The 16,300-nt window shown below is 40.5% G+C and overlaps 1 protein-coding gene and 1 non-coding gene across 6 annotated transcripts in view; one reads left to right on the top strand and one right to left on the bottom strand.

Moving 5' to 3' along the window:
- Positions 1-16,300, top strand: part of MOCOS (molybdenum cofactor sulfurase) — a 114,255-nt gene that overhangs the window by 65,865 nt on the left and 32,090 nt on the right. For all 5 annotated transcript variants that reach the window (XR_010067786.1, XM_063300316.1, XM_063300314.1 and 2 more), the window contains one exon: positions 3,451-3,613. Coding sequence is in view for 4 of the 5 variants with exons in the window: in XM_063300316.1 (XP_063156386.1) it covers positions 3,451-3,613 (163 nt within the window). In the remaining variant the exon portion in view is untranslated. The remainder of the gene's footprint in view (positions 1-3,450; positions 3,614-16,300) is intronic.
- LOC134498122 (U2 spliceosomal RNA) lies at positions 5,256-5,443 on the bottom strand. Its single transcript, XR_010067993.1, has one exon. It is a non-coding gene; the product is annotated as a U2 spliceosomal RNA (small nuclear RNA).

Genomic DNA, 16,300 nt, shown 5'->3' with positions numbered 1-16,300 from the left:
ACACCATTGGATAATAATAATTTTACTAAAGATTATAATTGCAATAGTAAAAACATACAAACCAAAAGAAAGAAGAGTAGAAAGAAAGTAAAAAGTGCAAAGGAAAAGAAAAAAAAGTAGAGAATAGAAAGAAAAGTAATATAATAAAAAGAAGTATATATACAGTAAAGAAGTCACTTCCAGCCTTCATCACAACAACTATAAACAATTTTAGTAACTTTTCACCTCCTCTTAATTTACAACCAATCATCTCTTCTTCCCATGTCCCATCTCTTATCTATAAACAAGTCCATAAAGCATTGTCATTTCAGTCCTGGTGTCAAAAATACATTAAGGATTGCCAAAAATAACATATTTATTTGAACATATTTATTTGCAGCTCCTAAAACTGCTCACGTGGCTGCATTCTGAACTAGCTGTAGCTTCCAGATACTCTTCAAGGGTAGCCCCATGTAGAGTACATTGCAGTAGCTTATGTGGGAGATGACTAGGGCATGAGTGACTGCTCGGAGGGCCTCTTGATCCAGGAAGGGGCATAGCTGGTGCACAACACGAAGCTGTGCAAAGGCTTCCCTGGCTACGGTTGCCACCTGCTCTTCGAGCAGGAGTCATGAGTACAGGAGGACCCCCAGATTCCATACCAGGTCTGTCTGGGGCAGTGCAACCCCATCCAGAAGCAAAGATGGTAAATTCCTGGATGCTGAGGGGTCCCCAACCCACAGCCACTCTGTCTTACCAGCTGAAGCCTGTTGTTCCCCATTCAGACACCTACAGCCTCCAGGCACCAAGAGAGGGTGGTCACAGCTTCACTTAAGTCACCCAGGATGGAGTGTTTGAGTATCATCAGCATATTGATGATACCTTATCCCGTGGCAACAGATGAGTGCATGTAGATGTTAAAAAGTAGAGGAGTACTGAACCCTGTGGCACCCCACAAGGGAGGGGCCACAGGCCAGATCTCTCACTCCCTATCAACACTGATTGGGACCAGGCCTGGAGGAAGGAGGTGAACCAGCGCAAGACTGCACCACCCACCCCCAACTCCCTTAGCCAACCCAAAAGGATACCATGGTCGATGGTATTGAAACCTGCTGAGAGGTCAAGAAGAGCAAGGATGGATGCACTGCCCCCATCTCCCTCCCACCAGAGACCATCCAAAAGTGCGACCAAAGCTGTTTCTGTCCCATATCCAGGCCTGAAACCCAACTGAAAAGTAAATATACCAACTTTATATTCCTTCCTTTTACTTCTAACAATCTTAATCTTTAGTCCATTCAAGTAATATTGTAGAACTCGATTTCTTTTCATTTGCTTTTTACCCCTTCTCACAAGATTCATCCAAACTTTAAAAAAACTCTTTTGTAAATCCAATATAAAAGAATTATCCAGGTCACTCTCTTGGTTTACTCTTTGTAATTCCCTTTTGATTTTTAAAGCATCAATCAATTTCTTTTTTATTTCCAATGAAATATCTCTTTCCACCTCATTCTCATAGCCTGTCATTTGTAGATCCACTTTCAATGCCATTTCTGTCTTGTCAGATAAAACTTGTTCCTCTTCTGCCATTTCTTCCAAATATTCCTTTGCCCACCCCCAGATGGTCATACACTGCTTTCCATAGTAGATGATCACCATTTGCGACCTTCCCAGCCAGCTTCCGACAAGCAAAGTCAATGGGGAACTGTGTGATTCGCTTAACAAGCATGGCAAAAACGGTTGTAAAATCAGGTGCAGTCACGTGATGCCTCACTTAATGACCACACCACTTAATGATGAATTTTCTAGTCCCTATTGTCATAAGTCAAGGATTACTTGTGCTCTAGCCTTGTCTTTTGTCAGTCACAACTCAGACAACTCCTGTTACCAGGCAGAAGATGATGATGATGTTATGTTAACCTGGTTTTTTACACTTCAGATGATATATTTGCATCAGCCTGTTGCCTAAAGGCACCTGTAATTTAAAAGCTAATAAAAATCGATGTTAAATCCGTTGATTTGCCCTCATTTAAATTATTTTCTATTCAGTAATTTTGAGCAATTATTATTTAGTAATTCAGAGACACAAACGTGGAAAATAAAGTTTTAAACATCAATAAATTATTCCATATTAGGGCAACTACTAATGATAATACCAACTCAGTGGTATACAAGTTTCCTGAGATAGCCCAATTAAGTAAATGTATTTACACTCAGATATTTATTGGGTTACAGCCTTAAGTAAATGTAAAGATGACCTGAAATCAAACTTTCTGCTGCTAATTAAAAGAACACATTTGGTATAGAAATAGTTTATTATTGCCTTCTTTTGGCAATAATAATTTTGCTAGAATGGTTTTTCTAATTATGGATAGATTCCAGCCTATGGATAGATTCCAGCCAGTCTTGGAGTCTTTATGTAAAAGTGATGTGGAAGGTGGCAAAATATGTAAGCTTTTGTTTAAAAATGCAATTTCTGCAATTTGCATGAATTATTTAAATCAAGCCAAGAGAAATTAAGTTGCTTGCCTTGGCCAAAATTATATTAAGGCATATAATTAAGTAAATAATTTAAATATAATTAAATTATAATTAAAATTATACTAAGATATTTATTATTCCAAAGAGAGCTCAAAATATCCCTGTCTAATTTGTGCTTATCACTTTGGGGTCTTACCCATGTCTCACTATTGACTTTGAAAATATAGTATTAGAAAGCTTGCTTTCTTCTCTCCCTGGAATGTACTAAATACTATGAATAGCTGTATGACTTCTTCAGGTTGAATAAAGATTATCTTAAGGTTGAATAAATAATTTTAAAATATGAAATTATTATGAATGCATTACAGTAAGCAGAGGACCAGCAGAAAGAGGTGAAACAAATAGTTTAAGGACAGGCAACTTGCCACTTTCCATGTTCAACTCCCACAGTCTCTTGCTATTTACATTTGCTGCCAGGATTGATGAAAACTGAGGTCTGCATACCTGAAATGCCTCACATAGTTACTTTTGCTTTACTTATTATTTCTAACATTCAATATAAAATTATGTTGCTTATCTCTGTGAGGGGAAAACAAATAGGAATTTCGTTTAACTTTTTACAAATTCCAATAAAGAAAGGGATAATTGTTTTGAAATGAGACCAGAACTTGTTTTGGATCATTTGGATAGTGTACAACTTTTGTTGGCCAACAACCAAGCTTAATGGTATCTTCAGGGGTTGAAGACTGCAGACTGGAATAATGACATGAAGTTGGTGGGAGTGTAGCATTACTATGTGGACAGGTCGATGACTTGGTTTGGAGTAGGGGGCTTTTTTAAAACACTATGTTAATCTCCTCTTAGGTTTGCTGCACAGTTTTTATATATTTCCTGCCCCTAAATAGCAGGAAGCTGAAATTTGGCTTTGCAGCCAGAAAGAAGCCTGGAGCTGCAGAAAGAGGTTATAGTTATATTTTTCTTTACTCTCTTCAGGTTATGCAGTGGCCTATTGAAAATCAAGGCTTGTTGTATGACCGTAACTGGATGGTTACAAATCAGAATGGAGTTTGTATTACTCAGAAGCAGGAACCAAGACTGTGTCTTATACAACCCTTAATTGATCTGGAGCAAAATGTGATGATCATCAAGGCAGAAGGTTGGTACACAAAGATTATTTCTTCTACTACTGTGAGATGATTATCAAAAATGTCATCATCTATGATTATCATCTTAGATAGATTATAGGTCAGAAAATAGTAGTTCTGAAAGTGTGTTTAACACTTCTTGAAAAAATATTGAGGCATAGCAAATTAAAATCAACCATCCTCTTTTTTCAGATATTCTTGAGAAATGTTGGATTTGTTAAAATATTACATTTGACAAGAAGGACTAGGGGTTTCTATCAATTAATTCTTAGTGCTAAACTCAAACAACAGCTCCCAGATTTCTGGTCTAAGTACTGTACAATAATGGCTATGCCACTATTCTTTGACCATGCTTTCTAACAATCTTCAACTCTGCATAACATGAAAATCTTTGGGTGGTTTGTTTGTTTTTTGGTGTGTGTGGGTGTCAGAAGCACCTACCAAGGCGCTTCTGTATTGAAAGGATTTGCCGGTGATGTCATCGTTGCCCGGGGGATGCCTGAGGGGGCTCCTTTCATGTCCCTGAAAGTGGTACCTATTCATCTACTTGCATTTGCATGCTTTTGAATTGCTAGGTTAGCAGGAACTGGGACGAATTGACAGGAGCTCACTCTCATGCAGCTCATGCTCTCGGGTTTCAAACTGCCAAGCTGCCAACCTTAATGGTCCTCTGACTCAGCGCCTTAACCACTGAGCCACCGCGGCAGCCCCCCAAAAATCTTTAGGTGTAGTGTATCTTATAACTTAGAGATGCAAAGAGGAATCTTTTTTTTTTTTGAGTAAACTTTTTATTTGTTAAAATACAATACAAGATCATAAAACGTTGTCGACATACATAACATTCTAGAATACACCTAACACCACGTATACACATATAAACAAGTAAGACAATAACAACATACTAAAACATGGTTTCCAACTTTTGTAGCTAGAGATATACAAATAGTTATCTTTGTAACTCTTATCGTTATTTTCCCTTAAGTTACTATTATTTCTATTTATTTACTTCTTTAATATATAAATCCCATTATAATCTCTTCACTTTTTTTGATTGTATACAGGTAATCTAATATCGGTTGCCATATTTCTTTAAATCTCGTAATATTTTTTTCTTTTATTAAAATTGTTAATTTTACCATCTGTGCTAGAGCATTTGACTGCAAAAAGGAATCTTGATTACAGGTAGTCCCCAGTTTAAGAACGGGTTCCGTTCCCAAGGTCTGTCCTTAAGTCGAATTTATATGTAAGCCAGAACAGTATTGTAAATTGGTTTAATTGAAACAACTAGCCCATACTTTTTATATGTTCAGTAGTAATGTATATCAATCGATGAACTTTTTTTAGTTTAATCTCATGGCCTTCCATTTTTATTAAGTCTATATAAAATAATAACGTAACAATAATATTTGTTATTGTGCTCTTTTGAGCAACTGAATTCAAATAAATCCAATCTTTCAGTATTTTAAATGTTTTATTCCCTTAAATTTGTCTCAGTCATTCAGTTATCTTGTGTGAAAGATATTAAAAATGTATTTGCTATTGTAGTTATCATAAAAGGAAGTCTAATAAACTTTTTAAAATTACTAGGTCTTAGAAAATGTGATGACCACATATGCCTACATATAATTTATTTTATTTATTTTATTATTACATTGATATACCACCTATCTCACTATAAGAGTGACTCTGGGTGGCTTCCAAATAAAAGTTATAAAACCTTTATAAAAATAGAAAAAGTACAAAAATAGAAGAAGATAAAAGAGGGAAACTAAAAGGTGGAGAGAGCCTCTTTAAGCTACCAGATACTACACTTGATCTTAGCCAAAAGGCCAAGAAGCCTCCTTCAGTGCCTTGCCAGACTTGGAACAAGTTGACATTATTAAAAAACTGGATGATCTGAGAGAGACTCTAGTGGCAACATGTAAAGCAGCCAAACCACTAATTGATCTAGTTTTACCAACCACTCAAGGCAATTGTAATTACTTTGAGAAAGATCTTGTGGGCACTTGTGCCCCTTCCCTTGCCAGGTGGAAGTCAGACATGCAGATCATCAACACAGAGCCCCCTGGAGCAGATCCAAACCCCTCCACTTTGTCCCCAGTTAAAATAGTACAATACTTAGTAACTTCAAAGAACAAAAGATTGGATGCTGCTGATAGACAAGAGGAAGATTTTGATTGCCTAAAACCCTGGGAACCACAACCAGAGTTAGGTGGTAGGTTACACAAGGAACATGAGACAGGTACTTGCAGTCTAAGTAATTCAAAAATTAGCACCCTCCAGTTAAACCTCTGCCTCAGGAACCAGAGAAAATTATGATAAAGGCAGCCTTTGAAGTAGGAAGGAGACCACTGACCAGGGTTGAAACAACCCCTCTGGCTACTGATACAGATATGAAACAACAATCAGTTAATGCTTACCATCCTATGTGTAAGCCACCACACAACTTACCTGAACCCATACAGCAACAAGAGAGTGGCAAAAGAAGGCCAAATTTCAACCAGTGGGCCTTCTTAGATACTGAAGGAATGCTGGACCTCATCTTACCTGCAGAATGACTGCAAGAGCCACACCAGTCAACTACAGACCTCAGCACAATGCCAGTCACCCCTTCAAGGAAACAAGGAAGTTCTATTCAGCTATTGACATGGAATATAGCTGGATGGAAGAATAGAATGTCAGATGGAGATCTGCTGGAATTCCTCTTCAAGTTCGACATTATAGCAGTCCAAGAGACATGGTTAACCACCAGTGATGAGGAAACACACTTAACCGGCTTTAGATCCTGGTCTACACCAGCGTGTAAATTTAACTCAAAAAGGTGGGCCTCAGGAGGACTATGCGTACTTGCTAAGGCAGAGCTGGGCTGGCAAGGGCAGGAATTGGTCCTTAGAGGAGACCCCTTCTATCTCCTAGCTATCCAATTCAAATATCTGAAGTTGTGCTGCCAAATGCATTCATACCACCATACTCCTCCCCCTGTTTTTCCTCTGACATCTGGGTGCAATTAGAAAAGACAGTTGTAGATAAACATAAAACATCCCAAAGCCATTGTGATCCTACTAGGAGACTTTAATGCTAGGGTAGGGGCTTCTTTGCATGATTATGCATGCTTGGGCATCATGCCTGAGAACTATTTAACAAATAACCCACCCTGGTGCTCCAGAGACTCTAAAAGGAACATGACAGGCGCTAAACTGATCTCTTTGATATATACATGCAATCTTCACATCCTAGGAGGCAAAGGTAGTTGCTTTATATATCCCTTTATCTTCCACGCTGGGAGTGTTAGCAGTGTCTTGGATTATATATGTGTCTCAACAGACAAAACGAACTTATTCTCAGACATTCAAGTTTATGTGAGGGGGGACAGTGATCCTCAACCAATCGCAGTTAAATTTCATGGCAATTCTGATCTAAGACCATCCACAACACAAGACAAGAGACTATTCCCTAACCTTGAAGTGAGGCAAGCCAGGAGGCTCAAATGGTCTAAGGTGGATACTAAGGCAATTTCTAATATTATGAATTCTGAAAGGGCCCAGTCTTGGGTGAAAATGGTTGCTACATCTACTCAAGACCCAAACAGAATTTTTACTGGATATGCCAATTTGTGTAGCACATTAAGAAACTTCTTAATAGACAAAATGCCAGTTAGGAATCGACAGCCCATAAGATCTAACTGGTTTGACCTTGATTGCTCTCGCTTAAGAAAGACCCTAAGAACAGCTATGTGTTTGGTTCAAAGAAACCTCACACCAAATAACCATGCCAAGATGTTAAAGCTCAGATGCAATTATAAGAAACTAACTAAATATGCTAGTGGAAGAACAGGCTGAGTTTCGACATGGGCAGTCCACAATAGATAATTGCTTCATTTTATACCATCTCATCACTAAATATACAACTGATGGGAGGCACTTGTTTACATCTTTAATAGATCTTAGTGCAGCATTTGACTCCATAAATAGATCTTATGGAAGAAGCTGGCCAAACTAAACATGGAACCCAGACTTTTATACTTGATAAAGGCCCTCTATACAAATACATGCCTGAAAGTCCATACTGGAGTCAGTGGTTCTCTTACACAGAGCATACCCACCCATAAAGGTGTCAGACAAAGGATGTATTTTGGCCCTGATGTTGTTTAATCTCTGTGTTAACGACATTCCAGGATTCCTCCGTTCTACGGATGTTCACATGCCAAAGATCCTCAACAGACATATCAATATCCTCTTGCATGCAGATGATGGCACATTCCCAAGTAGGCCTGAGAAGATTGATGGGGAAATTTGGTACTTACTGCACCTCAAACTTTTTGAATATTAACAAGTCAAAATCCAAAGTGGTGGTTTTTGAGAAAAGATGGGCCAAATACAATTGGCACTTGGATGGGGAGCCTATAAAACAAATACACTCTTTCTCATATTTAGGGGTGGTTTTTACAGACACAGGGCCCTGGGTCAATCACTTCAAGCAATGTTCTACTAAGGCCACAGCAAGTTCTAAAACACTAATTAAACTACTTAGTTACAACCACCCTTGCTCTCTGCTCTCCATTTTGAAGGTCCACAAGGCAAAAATTGTACCCGTGCTAACATGGTGCCGAATTGTGGGGCCTATCAAAGGCCTCCTTACTTGAACAAAATCAAGCATGCTTTTTAAGGACCATTCTGGGGACCGACAGGAATACACCAGCAGCAGCAGTAAGAGCTGAAACAGGCACCCATTCCATTTAGAGTCTATCAGTAATCAGTCTCCAACTACTGGTGGAGGATTCTCCCAATGGAACCTGATAGACTACCAAAAATGTGCCTTGAAGAACAGATGGGTGCACTTCAACCCACCACATGGATCAATCAACTTCTCCAAACTATCGCATACCTCAGCTTTTCAGCACAATATATTCACCACTCTCAGCCAGAGACTAGGCCAAGGCAATATTCAAACAAAGAGTTTTGAATATTAACACCCAAACCGATATTGAGTCACTTGCAAACATTAGGTTGTTGAAATGGCTGGCCAAGAATAAACTCTCCTTTCAAACAGAAAAATACCTGACAATGGCTCTGACTCAATACCATAGGATAGCTCTTACAAGATTTGAGCAGCTAGATTCTATGGTCAAATACAGACGATTCCACCAAGTGCCGTACCTCGAGAAAACATGTGTTTGTGGAGCGTCTGAAATAGAAGACATTGCGCGTGTCTCATTTAACTGCCAACTATATGCCCCAGCAAGGGCTCAGGACGTCCAGACACTACTTGACAGAACCACATACTGGGACGGTAACAAACGACTGTTACTTCCTTCAGGGCACCAATACATATGTGGTCAGTAGAACTGTTAAGTTTATAGTTAGGGCTGTCCAACTGAGAACACAATTGATAGAACATATTGGGGTGACATCAATATTTGTATTTTTTAATTTTTCCCAAAGAACACTTCTGGCTACTGAATCAAAAGCCTGTTTAAAATCAAGAAAGGCCACAAAGAAGGAAGATTTCTTTGTATATATATATATTAATACAAGATGATGAAGCACCAGGATATGATCAATTGTTGATCTCCCCTCTCTAAGTCCAGCCTTTTCATCTTTAATTATGCCCTCTGACAAAATCCAATATTGTAATTTATTGTTTAGGTGCTTAGCATAGAACTTGCTAATTATACTCAATAAGCTAATGGGCCTATAATTACAAGGATCATTTTTGTTGCCCTTTTTATAGATTGGAACAATAATCGCCATTCCCCAGTCCTTTGGCATATAACCAGTCTGATCTATATATGTGAAGAGAGATGCTAGTAAAGGTGTCCACCAACTAGAATTCCTTTTAATTATTTTGGGGAAGACACAGTCAGCACCGGGAGCCTTGTGAACCTTAAGGGATTCGATCAGCCAGGATACCTCTTGTGCTGTAACTGGAAGTCTGTGAGGAATTTTGTCCAGATTAATCTGACTCTCCTTCATATCACAATCAGGGTCCATATACAACGCTCTAAAAAATTCCTCCCATGCATGTGATGGTACTTGATTAGGTGGGGGTGGGAGCAATTTTCCCAAACCTCTAGTGATATATCAAAAAAGGGATGTATCTTTCGTCCTGACTGATTAATTTCTGCCAAGATTCCTTTAATGCAATGCATTTATTTTCTTTTAATAAAGCCTTGTATTGAAACTTTAAGGACCTTAGTAAATGAGTTTGGTCCTCGGAGGGGAAATTTTTACTTTTCCTATACGCCTTATTATATATCTTCTTTAACTGTACACAGTCCTTATCAAACCATTTTTTATTTTTTATAACCCTGTTTCTAGGGAAAGACTGCATTCCCTTAGTGAGAACTGTTTTAAGATTGGCAATTAAACTTTCAAACCAGTCTAAATATAATGTATGGGACTTACTATCTAGGAGGTGAGCACGAATTTCTAAAGTTTCGGGCGCTAGCATCCATTTATCAACTTCTATTGCATTCTTCTCGGTCCATTTAATTCTCACCTGGCTATTAATGCTTTCGAACATTGGGGGGTAAATGAAATTAGCTCTTAAAGATTTCCAGTAGGGTGTCAAAGTTAAAATTAGAGGGTTGTGATCACTTCCTAATCTGGAATCTACCTCCATTCTCTGTAGGAATTTCAGTAGATCATACGAAGTTATCCAGTAATCAGTTGTAGATCTTCTTCCTGCCCCCCAATAAGTGTATTCTGCTGGATGATCCCCTCCTACGGAACCATTGAGAATGCATAGATCCAGGTGGGCAATCACTTGTCTTGCACATAAGCCTGCCCGGTTACCTTTTGGATGTTTAAATTTTCTAGGGTACAGAGGTTCCTCTAATACATTCTCCTCATAATAGACCTTAAATTGATTGTATAGTGTATAATCATTTAATCCCATTCTAGCATTTAAATCCCCACCAATTATTATTGATGCTGTGGGATATTTCTCTAAGCAGTTACAAATAATTTTTTCTATATGCTCCCATATAGTACTAAGCAGATCATTCTGATTAAAAGGAGGAATATAAACATTAAAAAGCAAAATTTCCACATGTTTGGATGGAAGCAAGGTAGCCACTACCCATGGCTCTAGAGGGGGGAGTGACATACATTTAAATTGTAGAGCTGTGATTACTAAAGTCACAATACCACCCTTAGATCTCCCACCACCCTTACTAGGAAGAGCTAAGATAGAATTAACCCAATAACCATCTAACTCCACCTCTGAAGATGCCCAGGTTTCCTGTAATAAGAGGACATCAAATTGTGATAAATAGTCAAAAAAAAGTTGGTCTTTTGATGAAACTGACCATCCAGCAATGTTCCAGGTTAAAAGGGAAAATGCATAATCATTTGGAGACAGTCACAAATTGTGGTTTTGACAAGTGAGAGCTACGAGGTTGTTATATTGAACTAAGGAGTCAACAACAGGTGTTACAACCTCTGCTGGAAGGTGGCTTGCCTCATGCAAATCCTGCATCGGCTCCTGGGGATCTTGTTCAAAGATTTTTCCCACTGACCCATTTCCATAGCAAGTCATTCATTTGCAACACTTTCCCCCTCTCTAGCTTTCTGCCAAAGTACAGATGAGAAGACTACCTGGATTCCCCAGTCCTTTAGCTTCTTCCCTAGATAAGTTTGTAACTGCTTTTGGAAGTATCTTTTTTTTTAAAGCTTTATTAGATTTTTTTCAACAAATACATAAAAATTACATGAAATGAAATAAAGTATACTACAAAAACAAAAGAACTAAAAAGTGTGAAAATACAAAAAACACCTACTACATACTACATATACTGTATGCAGACTTCTAGCTTTCTACAAAAAAGATATAGATAACTCAGTATCAATCTCTTACTGTAACTTAAACTGGAATAAACATTACTTCTATAAGCATTTCAATTCTCAATATCACATTTCCTGTAAAACAATTTTTCCCTTGAGATGACTATATAAAGAGAACATTTTATAACATAATTTCCCCCCAAATAGACAGATAATCAAATATTATTATTATTCATTACAATTTTACTCCTAACCAAAGCATTTCTGTAGTTAAACATTATATTTCTGCCAGTACATATTTAAACAATAACTTTACTTTTAACCAAAATAATTCATTGTCCCAAAAACTAAACAAAAACTTCTGTCTAAACCTTTAAAAGACCGTCCTAATAAACACAATAAAACAGTTAACCCACTTCAAAATAAACTAAAGAATTTACATATCTCAAAGTTACAGGGCTTTCTCCTTGCAAAGCTTGACCTACCTTGTAAAGTCCCACTCATCTTCAAAGACCCTTGAGGCTTAAATCTTGTCTTCGGTATTCCAAGTGTGCAGCCCTATCTTTTCCCTTTACACCCAAAGCTTTTCCTTCTTCAAAACTGACATTCCAGAGGTGAATCTTCCCTTCACTTTTTGGCTTTTGGATGTTATTCATCATTTTCTTCTTTGAAACAGGAACATTATTCTCGAAGTAACTTCCACCCTTGTCAGTTTCCTCCTTTTCAGTTTGTTGGTAGGCTTTAGTTTCCACAAATTCTAAAAGGTGCTCCCGAGTATGAGTAACCTTAAGGCAGAACTCATTAAAAATATCTTTAATATCTTCCATGTCCCTCCACGGAATGTTATGGCACACTGGAGCGCCTCAGGTTATTAGACAGAAGGCTGAATTAAAGTACTTTAAACAAAAAGTGTTGATTAGGCATGAAAGCAAAGGTGGGAGAGTGAGAATAAACAAAGCCATTCCCACTGGAATGAAAGCAGATATATCCAAGCTCAGTTCCACGGATTCAATGAAGTGGGTAATTCTTTTTAATCTTTCAAACTTTGAAAAAATAATAGTAAACAGGCAGAAGACTTTAAATCCAACAATACGACTTAAAAAGAAAAGAAATATATATACAAAAATTCCCTTCTCACCCATATGGGTGGTATGTGTCTTCATCAACCTCTGGTCCTCAACCAGAGGCCTGGGAGTTTGAGGGTTCTGAGCAGTATCTTAGCTGTTCCTACCACTGCAGTCTTCTGGACAGAGAGCTCTGATGTTCTTCCTGGGATCTGTTGCAGCCACTGTCCCAGCTTGGGGGTCACAGCCCCAAGTGCCACTAGAACCACTTTAGCCTTCACTTTCCACATCCTCTCTAGTTCCTCCTTCAGGCCCTGGTACTTCTCCAGCTTCTCATACCTTTCTTCCTGATGTTGCTGTCACTTGGCACTGCTATATCTATCACCACCGCTGTCTTCTGGTCCTTGTCTACTACCACAGTGTTTGGTTGATTGGCCAGTACCTGTCTGTCTGTCTGGATCTGGAAGTCCCACAGGATCTTAGCCCTGTCATTCTCCACAACCTTCTGTGGAATCTCCCATCAGGACTTGGGAGGGTCTAGCCCATACACCGTGCAGATGTTCCTGTACACAATGCCAGCTACTTGGTTGTGCCGTTCAGTGTATGCTGTTCCTGCCTGCATCTTACACCCTGCCACTATGTGTTGGACTGTCTCTGAGGCCTCTCTGCACAGTCTGCACCTTGGTTCCTGTCTAGTGAGGTAGACCCGTGCTTCTGTGGATCTGGTGTTTAGTGCCTGATCTTGTGCTGGTGATCAGTGCCTCAGAGCTCTCTTTTAGTCCAGCCCTTTCCAGCCACTGGTAGGATTTCCCAATGTCAGCCACCTCAGCTATCTATCGATGGTACATCCCATGCAGGGTCTTGTCTTGCCACGGCACTTCCTCTACTTGATCTTCCTTCCATGTCTGCTGCTGCCTCAGGCATTCTCTCAACAGCTCATCTTTAGGTGCCATCTTACTGATGTACTCCTGGATGCTCTGGGTCTCATCCAGGACAGTGGCTTGGATGCTCACCAGACCCCGCCCTCCCTCTTTCCACCTCGTATACAGTCTCAGGGTGTTGGACTTGGGGTGGAAGCCTCCGTACATTGTGAGGAGCTTCCGGGTCTTCACATCGGCAGCCTCCATCTCCTTTGGCCAGCTCACTATACCAACAAGGTTTCTGATGACTGGCAGGGCATACATGTTGATGGCGTGGATCTTGTTCTTCCCATTGAGCTGGCTCTTTAGGACCCGTCTTATCCTTTGGTGGTACTTGGTTGTTGCTGTCTTCCTTGCCTCCTCATCGTGGTTCCCATGTGTCTGTGGGATACCAAGGTACTTGTAGCTGGTCTGTATGTCTGCTATGTGGCCTGCTGGTAGTTCCACCCCATCAGTCTTAACTACCTTCCCTCCCTTTACTACCATCTGGCCACACTTCTCCAGTCCGGATGACATCCCAGTGTCCTCACTGTAGATCCGTGTCAGGTGAATCAGTGAGTCGATGTCTCATTCACTCTTAGCGTACTGCTTGATGTCATCAACATAGAGGAGGTGGCTGATGGTGGTTCCACTCTTGAACTTGTATCCGTATCCAGTTCTTGTGATAATCTGGCTGAGGGGGTTCAAGCCCATGCAGAACAGTAGTGGGGACAGTGCATCACCTTGGTATATGCCACACTTGATGGCCACTTGTGCAAGCTGCCTTTGTTTAGCAGTCTCTAGGGCTTCAGATGGAGTCAGGCCCTTGTATTTTTTCAGTAGCCGAGTCTTATCCTTAATCTCCACACGTTTCTGTAGTTCTACCAGCTGACTAACTTCCCTCCACGTTGCCTTGATCTTAGCCTCCAACCTCATTTTCTGGGAGGGGTGGTATGTACTGCTGTTCTTGCTCATGTAGCCAAGCATCTCAAGGATTACAGCGGCTGTACCGTATACTAGTTCATTGGTTTGAGTTATAGTGGTAGTAGGGATTGTTGCAAGGGCTCTATTGGCATCTTCTAGCATACTATCTGATGGTACTTCTCCACTGAGCCTTGGTAATCGGTCTCGAGAGTTGACTGTAGCTAGTTTATCCATGATCTTTTGCCTCATATCAGCTGCTGTGCTCTGTAATGGAGGGGGTGGCAGTGATGTTCCAGCTTGTGATGTTCCAGCTTCAGGTGTTGGCTGGACCTCCAGTTGTTCTTCCGGGTCTTCTTGAGTCTGGGATATAATGTGTAGTTGGTTTATCTCAAGTTTTGAGAGCAGCTTCCTCTTCACTATGTTGAAGTGTTGGGTAACTAGCTGCTTCTCAGTGTGGATGCAGGTCTTCTGTCCATCCATAGTTTCCTCATGAGTTTCATATATCCCCTCTCATTAGGTCTGCTGTTGTAGTAGCATTTCATCAATTCCAGATTATCTTGTCTCGTCCATGTATGTAGCCCACTTATTCCAGTAGCCCACTTATCATCAGGTTGTCCTGGTTCCCCAACATATGATGCAGACCTTGTTAATCCGGGCGGTGTCAGAGCCGTCATGACTCTCTTAGTTCGTATCACTCTCATAGGCAGGTGAAGTGTTAGGAGCTCTTTGCCCAAGGACCCCTGCTGGTAAGGTAGGTACAGCCGGGATTTGAACTCCCATCTCCCGCTCCAAAGGTGCCGTTCTAACCACTACGCTATCCAGCCACTACGTATTTATTTATTTATGGATAGCATAGTGGTTCGAGAGCTGCCTTTAGAGCGGAAGACCTGGGTTCAAATCCTGGCTAGTACCTACCTTAGCAGTAAGGTCCTTGGGCAAAAGATCCCCTAATGCTTCACCTGCCTACCTCAAATATGAGAGTGACATGAACTAAGGGAGTCAGGCCAGCTCAGACATCACCCGGATTAACAAGGTCTGCATCAGACATTGGGGAACCAGAACAATCTGATACTAAGTGGGCTACTGGAATAAACCATACATGGATGAGACAAGAGAACTTGGAATTGATGAAATGCTACTATAACAGTAGACCTAATGAAAGGCGATATTTGAAACTTATGAGGGAACGATGGATGGACAGAAGACCTACATCCACACTAACTGAGAAACAGCTAGTTACCCATTGCTTCAACATAGTGAAGAGGAAGCTGTTCTCACAACTTGAGATAGGCCAACTGCACATTATATCCCAGACTCAAGAAGACCCAGAAGAACAACTGGAGGTGCAGCCAACACCTGAAGCTGGAACATCACTGCCACCCCTCCATTACAAAGCACAGCAGCTGATAGGAGGCAAAAAATCATGGATAAACTAGCTATTGTCCTGTTCAGACTAAGAGGCAGCCAGACAGAATTACAAAAAGAATTCTATATTTTCAGCAACAGTTTACATCAGAAGAAAGTCCTTAATAAGTGAGATAATCAAGTCCACCTAGGCAGTGAAAGGCAACAAGGTTGCAGGATCGAAGGCAGAACCGGTTCCTGTCAATGCAGCAGGACAAGGCTCTGGACTGGAGGCGAGAGTAAAGTTGGCAGAAGCGGCAAGGCTAGGCACAGCTGGCGCAAGACAAGACTCAGAGCTGGAGGCAAGGCTAGGCATGGTTGGAGCAACAAGACAAGGCTTGGAACTGGAGGTGAGACTAGGCACAAATGGAGCAGCAGAACTCGGCTCAGAACTGGAGACAAGACTAGGCATGGCTGGAGCAACAAGACCAGACTCAGAACTGGAGGCAAGACTAGGTGCAGCAGGAGCAGCAAGAAGTCACTTGGAGCTGGGAACAAGGCTGGACTTGGATGGAGCAACAGGATGTGGCTGGGATTTGGAGGCAGGGCTGGATCTGGCAGGAACAACAGGTAGAGGCTTGGAGCTGGAGGCAGAACAAAACTTGGCTGGGGTGGCAAGGCAC

This window comes from Candoia aspera, chromosome 4 (assembly GCF_035149785.1).
Source record: "Candoia aspera isolate rCanAsp1 chromosome 4, rCanAsp1.hap2, whole genome shotgun sequence".
NCBI lineage: Eukaryota > Metazoa > Chordata > Lepidosauria > Squamata > Boidae > Candoia > Candoia aspera.
This window is presented reverse-complemented; position numbering and strand designations above follow the sequence as displayed.